General features: G+C 31.2%; 1 protein-coding gene across 3 annotated transcripts in view; it reads left to right on the top strand.

Moving 5' to 3' along the window:
* Positions 1–1,497: 1,497 nt before the first annotated feature.
* The window catches only part of LOC143190784 (collagen and calcium-binding EGF domain-containing protein 1), a 54,721-nt gene continuing 39,627 nt past the window's right edge, over positions 1,498–16,591 (top strand). The window contains exons 1-2 of one of the 3 annotated variants that reach the window (XM_076395349.1): positions 1,498–1,669; positions 7,716–8,096. In XM_076395349.1, the coding sequence (XP_076251464.1) occupies positions 7,951–8,096 (146 nt within the window). In that variant the 5' untranslated portion in view covers positions 1,498–1,669; positions 7,716–7,950. Of the gene's footprint in view, positions 1,670–7,703; positions 8,097–16,591 lie in introns of all 3 variants that reach the window. The other 2 variants (XM_076395348.1, XM_076395350.1) reach the window with 2 other exon arrangements.

The following is a 16,591-nucleotide window of genomic DNA, read 5'->3' as shown; positions in this document are numbered from 1 at the left end:
CGTGTTTTTAACTTTCACACAATCATTCCAGTACCGCTCGAATATTTCAATACCACTTGTGTAGAACTATTTATCATTTGCCTCCAAAGAGGTTTCAGTTTCAGCGATAACCTCTTCATTCGAGCGAAATGTCTTATCGGTGAATATTTTTTGAGGTCTGTCGGTAGTCGCTGGGAGCCAAATTTGACAAATATAGTGGATGTGGGTACAATTCTAATTCATGTAATTTTGCCATTAATTTGGTTGACTTGGGACACTGTGCGTTGTCTTGATAAAACAAAATTGTTTGCCTTTCCATATGCGGGCGTTTCTCTGTAATTTCAGCCTTCAAACGATCCAATAAACGCTATATAATATTCACTGTTGATGGTATTTCCCTTTCCAGTATAGTCGACGAATATTACACCGTTTGCATCCCAAAATACCGAGGCCAAAACCTTTCCAGCCGATTGTTGTGGTTTCGAGCGCTTTGGATGAGGTTCACCAGTTGCTGTCCACTCAGATGACGACCATTTTGGTTCTGGAGTTAAGTGATGGATCTATGTCTCATCCATTATCACCTATCGATGCAAAATTTCCGGTTTATTACGTTTAAACCAACACATTTTTTGATATCTTTATGATATTAGCTAACTCATGCAACTTCGCTTTTCGATCATTTAAAACGATTTTGTGGATTTTTCTAGTATTACTACCTTATTTAGACGCTCACTGCACTCTGCATTATCGATGTCTTTGTGGATCACGTTTAGAGTCAGCAAACCAACGTTTTATTGTTGTTTCCAAATGGAGCGGAGTCCTTAACATCTTTTAAGACATTGCTTCGCTTGAACGGTATTTTTCCCATCGAAATTGTTTTTGATCCATTGTTTTGAAAATAACAAAAGTAGTGTCACTCTTAACACAATAAGTCATAAACTTATGAGTGGCATATCATGAAATTTTAACAGCTTTCTTTTCAATGTTAGTACTAACTGAAAATACGACACGATAAAACTAGAGCCATCTGTCTGTTAAGTCCGGCTCTTTTCAGTCCATATACTAAAATGGCAACATTTTTTCAGTAAACTTTGTAAATTCAAAAAGATTATAAGCATGAATGCAAAGACCTAATGAATCATCATTACAGATATTTATATATTGAAATTGATATGGATAAGTCACTTATTAAAAGAAAGAGGTTAAAAATATTACAAAAAGCAAAATTAACATTAACAACAATACTATAAAAACAAACAAATTATCAGCACGTTTCAATATACAATATGTTTATTGTAAATTAATAAACAGTACAGCCTATAAATCGTACAAAACTTAATTAAACCAGATGAAAGGAAGACGGTCATCCAGAAAAAAATACTAGGAAACATTACAGCACATTTAACAAGTCATTTCAAAGAATCTGTAGTGGTTACGTACATCTTATTAATTATCCCGACCGCTAACATGAGTGACTTAAGTGCACCACGCTAGAAACAGATCATACAGTATATATTTAGTTTAGCCTGGATCTCCGAGACGGTCTGCTCCAGGCCGATTTCAAGATTTCCGCTCGCTAGAATCGAAAAAGGTTTCGGGAACTTCCAACTTAACAAAACAGTACGACTAATGTTAGAGTGTTTTAAACGGTGTTGAATATCGAACAAGCCACGTAAAAGTTGTTAGATGAGTGAGTGAAATGTTCTATCGTAGAAAAATCTACGACTTAACGTTAATGAAGGAGGAGGAAATGAGTTTGTTGAAATTGAACAACAAAAATAAACATCTCGCCACTCTGGATGTCTGAATTTGAAAAGGTCAAAAGTAAAACGGTTTTTGCCGGAGAATTTTCCGGCACTTCGATTTGTTCTCGTGTCGGAAAAAATAAAAAATGTTGTCTCTGAAGAGCGTAACGTTTTATTTTACTAAGCCACGGTATTTTTTTTGGTTCTTTTCGGTTGAATTATCACGTTTTAATTTTTTTTTAGCATAATTCATTACAAGTAAGAAAGGCATTGAATATGTTTTATGTATTTTAACATATTCGTAATGACAGTAATATTTTATTGTTACTATAGGTTTAAACTAATTTTAACTAAAAATCTATTACGTGAGTTAAATCATATTATATTGAATCATATCCATATCCTATATAAGCTCTATATTTTAACAAAGCATCATATAAACAAAGATAAAGAAGGTAATACTTTCAATACAGCTCACAAGTAACACAGATCAAACAAAAAATTGTATATTACTTTTTCAAAATACATTTGACACCCAACAAAAATTAGCTGAAACATTGATCAAAACAGCCGCTAGCTCTTTGTACACAACCAAGACTAGATATTGTTTATGTCACTTTTCTAAAGAATTATACGAAGAATTTAGCAACTGTAAATTGTTATGTATTTAACATAACACTATGTTCTGAACTATTTAAAATGTCGATTCTCTTTCATTCTTTCAATTTCTCACCAAACAATCGTACCTTAATAAAAATATTAAGTATTCTAAATAATTGTACGTTCAATCAAATGGCAATACAATTATTATTTTACATCTTACACAATATTTAATTTTCAATTTACACTGTAAGAGTGTACAAAAAATGAATGGATTTTTGTTTATGTCACATATCTCACAGATTCCAAATTCTAAAACAATTTAACATATATTTTCGCCTCCTTCGCAGTAACATGAATATATTTTGAGTTCTATCTTTATCTGAAATTTAAAAAATGTTCGAATTTTTCCATATATATAATTATAAAAATTTTGGATTTTTTATAAATATAGTACATTCATTGGAATGGTAATACAACAGTGTTTATTCAACCTTTAGTTTTTAAGTTATGCAATTAAAAGTATATTTCCACACAATGAATGAAGCTGTTGATATTTAAAATTATAAATAAAATTTATTACACTCCACTACCACTACCCACTATTTTGATTGCCTGTTACTTTGGTCAAAGAAACGATAAGTAAGGTTGGTTTTTATAAAAGCTTATATGGTCTTCGTTTGTTTTTGTTTTTTGTTATGATTAAAAAGTTATATCGGCTAAATGGTGACCACGATTCGCTATGCAATTTTTGCCTCTTTTTAAGGCATTTTTCATGACAATCTGCAACATCTGAGGCTGAATTTCTTCAATTTCGTGACGAATGTTGTCTTTAAGATCTTTTGAATCATTTGGAGCTTATTCACATAAAATAGAATTTAGAAAAAAAATAAAAATAGATTTTAAAAAACCCCATAAGAAAAGTCTGGTGCTGTGAATTCTGAAGATCTGGCTGGCAATGCTAGATCGACGCTTCGCGAAATTAGTCTTTGTGGGCAAACGTCAATCAATAATTGAATTGTTGAACGAGCTGTGTGTGCTGTTGCCCCATCCTGCTAAAACCGCATGTCCTCTAGTCCTTGCTCCTCCATGTCAGACACAGGAAAATTTCGAATCAGGTCTTGGTATCGTGCAGCAGTACCTTGGTTATTTTCAAAAAAATAGGCACCAATGATATTTCCAGAGTGAATACCACACCATGCAGTTGTTTTTAGTGGATGCAATGATGTTTCATGGATTAATTGAAAATTCTGTGTTCCTCAAAACCGACTGTTCTCTTTATTGACGTGGTCACTGAGAAGAAAATGGGCTTCATCGCTCTTTATCAGTTTAGACGAAAAATCTTTAATTTCACCAGACATCTTAAGGATTGCATAACTGTACTCGACTCATCTCTCGGTAGCAATTATTGCACTAACTGGAATTTGGACAAGAAGATTTTTTATCAACAGATTCATATTAGGAAAAATAATCGAAAGATGTTTTTGAGCTCGAAACATTTTCATTGGGTTTCTGTGTTAATATTCCAAAATTATTATTATTATAATAATTATTATTATAATAAACAGAAAACAACAATGTGTTTTAAAACAAATTTTAAACTAATTCAACTTAAAATTGTTATTTGTTCGTTAAAATATTTCTCGAACTTTAGAGCAAAAAAACAAATTTATCGAAAATATCGACACATAGTTTCTATTTTCGCGAATATTTCGCAAAAACAAACTGGCTAATTAGATCAGCATATTGAGTGCTGTTTATTTAAACTATGTATAAAAAGAAAATCACCGATCCTTTTTCCACCGATTATATAAACCGATTTTTAAACTATTTTATTTTCGCTTTGTAGATCCAGAGCTTAGGTTTTTGCCAACACAAATACTTTTCGTTCTAATTAACGTGTAAATTTAAACGCCTGCCTCTAGTGCAGTAATAAATACAGCAATTTTTAGATTATTGGAAAATTCCAACCTCTTTATTTATTTGTTTTCAATCGATTTAGTTTTTAAAAATAGTAGTAATTTTCTTTTGTTTTCAATATTTTTTCTTTTCCCTTAATTTAACCGTCTAGCCATCCCAGAAGACATCCGGTTTTCGGTTACTAGCCGGACTGAGATGCTAATTCCTTATTGGATTATTATTATTCCTTTTTTTAATATATTTTAAAGTCTTTTCTTACCAACTATGGGTTTATCTGGACTGGATCTACAGTTTAACGTGGGCTCCGACTCACGGTCCTCAGCATTAAGCCTACCAACTAGCGAGTGACCAACTTTAAAAATCATCCCAGAAGACATCCGGTCTTACTCAGCCTGGTTACTGGCGTGACTGGGATCATTTCCCTTGTCGGATTATACACTCTTGCCTAGGAAAATCACAAATTTTCAACAGTCACAAACATAAATTTACGACCATGCCCCAGCAGAATTCGAACCCGCGGCTATCGCAGTAAGAGCACAATCCTAACGCCTTTACCACTGCGCCACCAAGCCGGTATTATTCCTTATTATCTATGGCCTGAGGGGATTCGACTATATGACTATACCACCAGTAGGAGTACCGTCATGTCGCCTTGTCGCCTATATCATCTTCCATCTTATTATTCAGTATAAGCACACTTGTGAGGGTCTGTGTTATCTTGGTGAGAAATAATTATTCATTATAGTAAAAAAGATTATTAACGAGTAACCTTCCATTCTAGTAGATGATTTTTGAGTATTCACAACTTTTTGGAGAGACAACACAAAATATAAATTTTAGATATATGTTGAAATTTTTAAATGAAAAGTCTATACCAATCTTTCGACCCGTGATACAAAGCTAGCTTGAGAAAAAAAGATGAATGAAAGAGAAAGACCATAGAGAATGTCTTGATTTAACAATATAGAGCTGGTATTTTTTTAAAGCTTCGAATTTTGAAATAGGAAATTGAACAAGAAAAGTTATATATAATTTCCATTTTTTGAATAAAGAAATATTTTACAAGACATTACCCTAATTATTTGGGCTTGGAATCATTTCGTTTATTTTTTCATTTTTCTCAAAGTGAATACATGCCAATCAATGATATAATAATCAATAAAATTTATGCTAAAATCATTACTCTGTCAATGTATAACTGAACCAAATAATTTACTTTTACACTTTCAAGAGGGTTTTACACAGACCGAAACAAATGGTCGTACGTCTTTATACGGTGGACTCATCAAAACTTCTCAGCCAGAGACGAGCTCAATTTTACTAGTCTAGCATTGAAATACCAATGGATGGAAGACAACGCTTTTGCCACTAACTAATTCCGGTAGTTTTTCAGTCGCCTGTTTAACTGGGTCAAAACAGTTCATGATGAACAATTCCTTTCTAATACAACCAAACACTTGTTGACGTTGTTATAAGCTTTATAACTGCTTGTGAAGCACTTGTGTAAACCCTGCTCAATAAATGTTTCACTATTATCTCAGGTTTAAACCAAGTATCGAGCTACTTTCGGTAATCACTCTTACGAAAATGGTTCTAATCTGTTATGTGGTCGATGTTTGGTCCAGTAGTGTTGTTCTGAAATAAAATATATCGGCTTGTCTTATTATATTTAAAAGCTTTATTGAGTTTTTCAATCGGAATTTCTGGAATCTGGTTTTTCAAGGTTTAATAACTCTTGACTGAGCAAAACGAATAGCCTTTATATCTAGAATGTTTTACTAAATATATATATATATATATATATATATATATATATATATATATATATATATATATATATATATATATATGAATATATGAAAAAAGGTGCAACCCATTGGGAACTGAAAGCAGTTTGTGTGTATTAATATTTTATTTACTTGTTCAACACAAAAATATATTGAGGCAAGTTCTAATTATTTTTACATGTTATTGTGAAAATTGTGGAACGGACGATTAAAACGGTTAAATTGTATGATTGACGTCAGAATGGAGAAAAAATACCAAAAAGTAATACTTTAAGGAACAGCAATAAAATATGAAAATGTATGATATAAATCAAAATTACTGAAGTGCTCTTATTTTGGTAAAATCGAGGAGTTAAGAGGCAGCCAGAGATCCATTAACAACGTAATAAAACAATCATGGTTGTTTGTCTATAAAAATAATTCTTAACTTGTTGGTCTACGAATCGCATTACTTTATTTTATATCAACGTATTCTTTTAAACATACTTGTTTAATAAATTTTTCTGACTCCATGCTTTGACCCAAAAAATATCACCTATCTCAGTTTTGGCTTAGGCCAAAAAATTATATATATATATATATATATATATATATATATATATATATATATATATATATATATATATATATATATGGATATATATATATATATATATATATATATATATATGGATATATATATATATATATGGATATATATATATATATATATATATATATATATTTATATATTTGTTTAAGTAAACGAAACCCCTCAACATAACTAAGTTTTTAATGTATCGCTCTTTACAAATAACTTTTAAAAGGGCAACAATATTTGGCTTTATATATATTGAATGGCTTTGCACTAAATATTTTTATGTAGTATAATAAGTTTAAACCGTGGATCATATTTCCATGATTTATTCCATTGTATTCCTGTAGAAAACAATATACATATACATATGAACCCAAATGCTCTATATAAATAATTTTATACCTACCAGGTAAAAACCACGCTATTATACACACATCCTTCATCTATCTAACTTCGGTTCTTTCTTCCAAGAACAACGACGTCTCGTTTTTTTGTTTCGTCACATAAACTGGATACGCAACACTTTTGAGATTGTAATTGTAGTCTAGTATGTATAATTGTGTATGGTATGTATGTGTATAAAATGCCTTTGTAGGACATTCAAAACGACCAATTCGAAAGAGTGGTCTCTGGGCCTGCATTGTCCGACCAATGCAAAACATTTCCTCGGTTTCGTCTATTTAAGTTCTTCAACTAATTACAAATTTTTATCGGTGTATGACTAACCATGTGGAACCGCGTGGAACCATCTGGGCAATACGCAAGAAATCAGAAGATTGAAACGACCCAAACGATACGAACTTGTATAGTGTAAAAGTGTTATTCTTAACTTTAGCCTAATTTTTTTAAAATAAAACTCTCTTTTATTCATCTTGCTTTTGTATTAATGCAAGTATAACGCTATAATAATAATAAATTAAGATTGTACTAATGTAAGATATAATTTAAAAAACGATATTACAATAGTAAAAATTAGTGACCAAATATACATGTAGAGTAGTTGAACCGTTAGATTCATAAAAAAAGATCGTCCCAAAGAACAAACTCATTAGACCACCGAACATTTCACAGTCGCTCGCTGATAATTTTTATTAGTTTTTCAATTAGGCATAAGTAGATCTAGGCGTGGCCGTATTACTGCACCGATACAGTGCCCGTCGCCCGTTAAATTAAGATGCGTTAAAAGTTCTTCTCCAGAAATGTAATCGTTAACGTATCGCAGCCCGAATGTCTCACCGAAAAATGCCCGTTGCCGTCCAAGAAGCCACGAAAGGGTGTCGCGTTGTTAGCCGCGCTTAAAAACTGAACGTCGTTCCATCGACCCCGGAGCTCTATCAAAAGAATGTCAGAGGCAACGCCGCTGTTTTTGCTGGGCGTAATCTTGTTATCAGTTTTTATCGGCGCGCAGGAGGAAACGGCAGAAGAAATTCTGCCCTCGCAGGATGGATATTACCTTGATACCCTTAATGAAGTCGCCGAAGCGTCGGGGTGAGTAAGATATTGATTTAATTATCCCTCGAGAGCCCCTTAATAAGATATCGAAGACCTTTTAAATAGGACCTATCGGGTGCCGGTAATCCCTTGCTTGTTTTTCTTGTTTCGGATTAATTCACTTCAATTAGTTCTGATGAGGAAATAATGGGTAACACGTACCGGATAATTGACGATACCAAAGGTGAATATCACTCAATGGGGGTACTGAATAATTTTATAATAAATGTCCATAAATATTTAAATCGTATGTATGTTTTTTATTACTTGGTGTATGACTAACATGACCATTTATTTTTCTCAACAGACATCTTTTGAATTGAGTAGAAAAACACATGCTTTTTACTAGATATAATTAATTAAAAGGTGATTAAAGGCTGATACCCGGCCATTTCGTGTAAACTAGGATTTTACACCATAAACAAAATCCCTAATTTCTTTAGTAATATCTATAAAATATAGTATATCCAAAGTAAAAGGGAACTTACACCAACTCATTATCATTTACCTATATGACGTCAAAATGTGACGTTAAATGTCAACGCATTTAACTATAACATTTTACGCATCTTCATTTATATAACATTACATTATTAACATTCTAATATAAATAAAATAATGCAACAAAAATGTTATAGTGTATCCTGTGCATATATTATCGAAGGGCTTAAACTACAGTTAATTAAACAGCTACAATAGTTTGTAAGTTAGTATAATTTTATTATATTTACATTAAACCATCTATGATATCCCCTGGAGACTTACTCTACCTAACTAACAATCGTACATTTAATAGATGTATCTTATTTTCTTTAAAGAATATATTTACCTTTTTATATTTAGTTTTTGTTTCCTTCGTTGCTGTATTTTCTTGTCAAATAATTCTGAAATCACTGTATTACTCCTTAGTTTCTTCTGTTACTACCTATGTACATTTTTCTTGATAAAATTAGATTTAAACACTGCATTTACCCTAATGCATTTGCCTTGGTATTGTCAGCATTGAATTACAATCCCACATCCAGACAGTTTCATACGCTCACTGTCCCATTCTGAGTCATTATTCAACTCAATAATTAAGCTGCTAATTTCCATTTCCAATCTAACCTCCAGTTCCAGTCCTTTCCCCATATACAAAAAGTTTCTGTCTGTGTGCCTTTCTCGGCCTGAATATCTACTATGATAATCGCCTTGCGATATCCCATAACAATTTGATTGATTTGAATGAATATGCAGTAGTAGGGAAAAAGAATTTACATATTGTGGCCATATTACACAGCCACCTGATTTACTACGTGTCTTTTTTCCGGCCTATTTGTAAAAAAGTAAATTACATAAAACACAATTAAACATTTCATTTACCAAGTCACAATTTGAAATACTTCACTCTTTAACATGATATCTTCTAAACGAAATTTATCTTTTGCAAGCCATTTCTTAATTACAGCCTTCGCCGACCTCTAATTGTGATTTTTTTTGTTGGATTCCTGTTTCTAGCACCAAGGACAATATATCAGCAATGAGTTATTAAAAAATATCATGATTTACAACTGTTGTTGCCTTTATGCTCTTTTTATTAGCATCTTGCCAAGGGTGGCCTAATGTTACATTTTGAAATAATTATGTCTGTACACAAATTGAAATAATAGTCTCCCTCAATTATATTACATACAAAACTATATTCTTTCATGTCTATATTAGAAGTTTCACTGGATCTCTTCGTGGGTTATCTTACTAGTAATCAAAAATATTAAGTAGCGACTTGAAATGTTCTAAACAAACCAAGCGCCAAAACGAAGTTTGCTTTCTTATAACCTCTTCAATAATATTTTGAAGAATTTTGCAGATATTTGACAACAAAGTCGACTTTTACAGGCTGATTCGATTATACGATCGAACGTATCCGACAGCATTATATCTTTGTTTTAGTGGAATATATTGAAACATTATACATCTTGATGAGGTAAGTTCACTGCCACTTTGGATAGACTATATTTGTTCTGGAATTGAAACTTGGAATTAACTTTTTTTTATTTGGAGAGACATTATTTGACAATATACATTATATTTACAAACCGTATATAGAAAATGTACTGAAAGCAGATCCTGGTAGATAAGAAGATAATAAAATGGTTCAGGGTACGGCTCAATAATAGGAGCTTAATAATGTTCGTCCTATTTTAAATCACGAAACCAAACAACATAAAAGGCAGCCAATTTCTCATAATTAAAATTTTATTATTTTAATAACCTTTTTATAATAACTTTTTCATATTCATGCAGTTCACCATAACTGGCTATATTTTTTAAAACCTTCTCTATTTACTTCATGGCGACTCTATCGGGGATATTTTCTACAATTTTTTCTAGGTTCTTCACTGTGATTTTGATAATATTTTGAATTAGCTTGTTTTCTCCGATTAAAAAAATCTTTCAACAGATCCATTCGTTTTAAAAAGACAGAAAACGTACTCAATAATCATATTCATTAAAATATGAATCAAAATATTACTAAAATAAAATATTAAAAAATTAATTTGAAAATTATAAAATAGTTCAGTAATTTTCACATTATTTTTGGTGATTTCTCAAAATTCGATTCTTTTATTCTCCAATTTATGATAAGCAATAGTAGGGAATCAAAAAAATATCATCCGATCTGTATTTTTACAAACCATATGTGCCACAGATATACCAGGAACACAAAATGTATTTATATTGAACTAGAACAAAAATCAACATGACCACAGCTGTGAAAATAGAATTCGTTTACAATAAAATGCGTTCATTAGTTCACGCAGAGATTTAGCAAATAAACATGTTAAGTGTATTTAAATAAACACTTCAAATTCCGGTCAAAACATTTGAGCAACATTAATTCGTAGTAATTGTTCCAAATTGGCAAATGTGCCATTAATTTAGGTTTAAATATCTGTGGAGCAAATCGACTAAAGTATGAAAAAGTTAGTCATGCTCTTCTTGTTATGTTATATAATTAGTGCGGTATTTAATATCTAAGAAAACGGAGTACAGATAATTATCTCCAAACAGATTAGTCATATACTAATTATAACTAAAACAAATCCATAACTATTTATATAAAAAGTTAGACTATGTGATGGAGGTTGATAATGTTTTACTCTCACGTATTTTTTTAATAATAAAATTTAAAATTGTTAATTTTTTCCCTATTTGGCTATCACAGATAATTCCATGAAAGAAATCGATAATTCCATTATTGAGCGGTTTTATCAAAATTCGCTCTGCCCTCAATTTGGACAGAGAATAATAACATTCATTTAAAAGTTATTTAACGCTCTTAAGTATCTTGCGATGCTTCAATTAGCGATCAAGCTGATGCTAGACAAGGCTATAAGCCAGATATGAAAATATTTTTAAAAATAGTATATCTAGTATGATATTACAAACTATTTAACCGACGTGATTTTGAAGCTGAAGCAACACCTTTTACTGTAAGAATGTGCATATGGAAAAATGGAAGCCAGAATCAGGCTGTAAACAGTATATTAATCAAAGAGCGTGTCTAAATCGGTAAGATAAAAGTAAACAGCTTGTGCATATGAAAAGGGGCCTTATAATGTCAGTATTATTATTAAAAATTGTATATATTCAAAAAAAAAATCAGTTACCGGCTTAGTTGGCGAAGTGTACTGCTGCGGTAGGTCGTAAATTTATGTTTCTTATTGTCCAAATGGCAAGAATGTAAGATCTAACAATCAAAATGGTCCCAGTGATACCAGTAACCAGACTGGTTAAGACCGGATGTCTTCTGGGGTGATTTCTAAGATGATCACTGCTCAGTTGATAAACTTAATACCGAGGACCGTGGTTCGAAGTCCACGTTAATCAGTAGGTCCATTAAGGTAAGCCTTAGTTGGTAAAAAAAAGATTAACAGATATAATAAAAAAGAAGTCTCTTGATAAAAATTTGTCATTTGTCTATTAACCTATATTTGTTGAAACAGGCTATTCAATTTAAAAACGACATAAAGTAATTTCATTTATATATCAATCCCTCTCTGCCTTGTCTTATAACGTAATAGATAATACTAAATATGCCAACTACATGACTTATAACTACAACTTATATTTATAATTTAACAGAAAGTTGCGTTACATTAAGAAAAACTCAATATAAAACACAATAACAATTTTTATTTTAAAAAAAATACAATAAAATTTAAGAGCAATTCTTTTTCGCCTCCTTACAGATCTGTAAAATTTCTTCCTGAGCTTTTTTACAGCAATCCTTAATACTCCTGTTATAACACCTCATGTTGCTGGTCATGAACGATTTCGTGAGACTGAAAGCCTTGTCCAAAATGCGATCCTTCTTGTTGATCATCTCGCAGGCGTAGTCGTAACATTTCCTGATCTGATTCTTGCCTTCGACGAGGATATTCTTAAGCTCGACTCGTCCATCCGCCTCGGCGGAGGATATATTTTTAGTCGCCTGTTTATAATACGTCTCTACTTGTCTTACGTAACATTTGTCGGGCTGGAACTGTAACAACTCGGATATGTCCTGTCTCAGAATATCCAGAACGATTTTCACGCGCTCCTTCGTTTCCATCTCGATCCGCGTCAAATTGTTGTTCGTCTCGACTTGGATGCGTTCGAATTCGTCGACGGTTTCGTACTTGACCTCCTCGGTGTTGATTTCAACACTGGGCGGGATCATTTTGAATTTAATTTTACTAACGAAATTTTCGGCAAATATCCTGGAGAGAAATTCTAGTTCGAATGGTGACGGCGTCAGTGTCAGGCACGCGTCAAGTGTTTCGAATTGTTGATTGTAATGGTCATTGGGTGGTTGATTTTAACTATTAGCTAACGTGATAAGAAAGTAATTTCGTTTATTTCTAAATATTCAAACTATATTAATGTCACCATACAGCCACATAGTTTTAAAAGCATATATTGTTTCATTACATGACTGTAAAAATTAGTTATAACTAATAAATGATATCTTTAGAGATAAATTAGTATAAAACGGTAAAATATACACAGTAAAATTGAAATCGTATTATAAAGAAGTGACTATAAACTAATCTTAAAGAATTTACGGTGTCACTGCGCATTACTGAGACTACTTTTGTAACCAACTTCTTGTTGAAGCCCCAATAACAGACTTCATTTTTCAGTAGGTATCATTTAATAGAAGTATGAACTTTTTTTCAGTGCGTTGAAAATGTCTAAATTTGTATCGAATTCAATATCAATATTCAATCATATTGGCGGGAAGCTTTACTTCATTTGAAGAAGGAAATACTGTGTGAACCTTATAGCAACCATATTCCATGGATTTCAACATATGAATGCCGGCTTCGACGTTTTAAAAGTGGTGATTTTGACACCAAAGACAAAAAACGATCTGGACAACCAAAAAATTTTTAAGAAGACAATATGAAAGTATTACTCGATGATGACCAGTGTCAAACTTGGGGTCCAGTTTACAACTATTGTCGGACATATTCTTTATATATGATTCTTGTATACTCTGACATAGAATGTGTAAATTGTTGCAAATAGCCTTAAAAGGGTACTTGACGCTAAAGCTTCTACTTCTGAGCAATCAAGCTGCCATCATTTATTAGAACGTGATAAAACAATAATCATACTAAGTGCAGAAATAAGTATTGACCATATAACTTCGAGACTGTAGTCATTACTATAATACATTTAATTCAAAGCATAGCCTATTCTTAGCTATAACTTCTCACGCAAGTTTATATACTCGATAAAAAATCCTGAAGAAAATTTCTGAAGCAATCCAAAAATCCATCCAACTTGGTATTTTCATAAAAAATTAAGTGTTGTTACGCTAACTCATGAATCAAGAGAGCAGAAACAATTGATAGTCCGAAGAAGCAATGTCTGGTGACGCATTAGCTTAGTAGCTCGTTCTTACCGATTAGGCTTTATCTGGACTGGACCTATTGCTTAATATGAATTTCTAACCACACTAGTCAGCATTAAGTATGCCAACTGGCAAGTAATCACTCTAGAAATCATCCCAGAATACAACCAATCTATGCCCCAGTTGGATTTTAACCCATGACAATCGAATCAGTAGGAAGCCTGTCCTGTCAATTCAATTCAAAATCGTTAATATTTTACAGACAATTTTAAATGGCCTAAATAGGGAAATCATGTTTATTTTAATGTTATAAATATATTTTTAAACATAATATAATATATGTAACAAAGAATAGTTTTCACATATCTTTTAGGTTGAAAATGCTAACGATTATTAGGGTAAATTTGCTTTTTAGTATAAAAATCAGTATAAATAAATAAATGGAATATTTGCAGAAGATAATGCTTCATCCAGATATTAATTTAGTTAATTTAAAACGGGAATTTGAAATCACTGTATTAGGTCGGCTATAATTTCTTATTATGAACAAATAAAATGATATTTCTAAGTAACAATTGTTCCATTTTTAATTGTAACTTTTTAATATGTTATCTAACATCAAAGAATAAAATTGACTAGTTTTCGTAAATATTAAAACAATTTATTAAACAGTTACAATCTTGAAATACTTGATGTAACCAACAACTAACTAATGTCATGAAAAATGGATGAAATGGGATTTGTAGAGCATCTAGATAATGAGTATAGGCAGACATAAAAAAAATATGAAAAAATTTGTCTTATCTATTGTGAGTTAATTATGAAATATTTATTTAAAATGTAATGTTAGGACATTTGATTACAAAATCCACTACACTAATAAGAGAACGTTTATCCAAACATCTGTAGGCCTCCACAAATTTCATGACTTATTTAAAACATTTTTATGGGCCATGAAGTTAAACGACAACCGCAGCTAAGACATAAAGCCACTTATTTTTAAGACATACATAAAATTAACAAACATAAGAAATAAAACAAAATGTACAATTTCTAGAATTCGTATATTCAAATGTTTTACTTGCAAATATGTTTTTACTGCAATAAACAATTTTGTTTCGAAACATTCGCTAATCGGTTATATTATAATTGACTGTAAAATTTTCTGTGTTAACCTAGCGTCGTTATTGCAATAATGACTTTGGCAAGAAAAGTTTTGGAATAACCGAATTCAATGCGAAATCTAAAATTACATCGGAGAAGGTCAAATGATTAAGAGTGAATGGGCTAGTTTTTTTCATAGCATTTCGAAAATAGACGTTCACCAATAGTTTGTTTTAGTCTAGATAGATAGATTATATTAATATTATTTATATTAATATTGAATTATTTTAATAAGTACAATATCATAACATTTCCCTGATACAATACTGTGTGTATAATTGGAAACTTTCAAAGAGTTGGAAAGCGATAGTAAATGTTATTAATATATATTAATGTAAAAATTATTTGTTTATAAAAACTAGTGTTGGGAACAATCGACTATCGACTGTTCAGTAATTGACTACTTTTTACTATCGACTATTTCGGTCGCTATTTTTGGTTCGACTGTTTTTATTACTTTTTACTAGTAACTGTTTTCAGTCGCTATTTTCGGTCCGACTGATTTTATTACTATTTACTATCGACTGTTTCAGTCGTTTACATTTAGTTACTATTTTCGGTTCTACTTTTTCATTCGACTGATTTTTAACATTCTGGCCTGCTATCCTAGCCACGACCTTGAAAGTAATGGGCCGAATTTATACTTATATAGTTTTATAATAATATATGTGATTTTATGCTTTTTTTTGTAGGTTGCTTGTGAACTATATATTGTAAATCAATATAGCAGCATTTTGGAACGATGGTTTTCGAGGGCAAAAAAAATTAAATTGTAAATGATAAATAGTAAGATACTTTTGACTGGTATAATAGGTAAAACTTTTTTGATAAACTTTCACGATTTTTGTCCAAGTGTTTGTAAAATTAGATTTCAAAGATTTCAGAAATTGCATAGATCCAAAAGATTTAAAGAATTTCTTAGAGGAGCAGTTGTTAAATTTCTTTTAAAAATATTACCCATAAAGAGGTGAATAAAGTATATTAAATATTTGTAATAAATACATTTTCTGATAGGAAAACTATACTTTAATATTCAACAATTTATTTTGTTGGCTATTAAGAAGAGCACCACAGTTTTTATTTGTTAACGAATGGACTATCTTAACAGAATATGTTCAACTTTTAAAGCCCATTGAAATAATGACCACCAAGTTATCTGGTGAAAGATATCCCAACGATGTCTTTAATTATACAGTTAATAAGAGGACTGCAACATTCCATCAAAACCAGGATTTTAACGAGTGAATGGGGAAAAAATTACAAAATTGTCTATTAGATGTCATCAACAGAAGAAGCTATTTTAGAAATGAATACGATATGCGAGAAATCCACATTTTTAGATTCTAGATTTAAAAAAGCAGGATTTGGTATTGCAAATAATGCTGAGGCGATACAAAAAGTTATTAAAAAGGAGATATCTTCCAATCTAACTTCAAAAAATACAAAT

This window comes from Rhynchophorus ferrugineus, unplaced genomic scaffold (genome assembly GCF_030347505.1).
Source record: "Rhynchophorus ferrugineus isolate W39M unplaced genomic scaffold, kcgeb_rfMv2 rfM2, whole genome shotgun sequence".
NCBI lineage: Eukaryota > Metazoa > Arthropoda > Insecta > Coleoptera > Curculionidae > Rhynchophorus > Rhynchophorus ferrugineus.
Note: the sequence above shows the minus strand (reverse complement) of the source record. Positions and strands in the feature narration are given on the sequence as shown.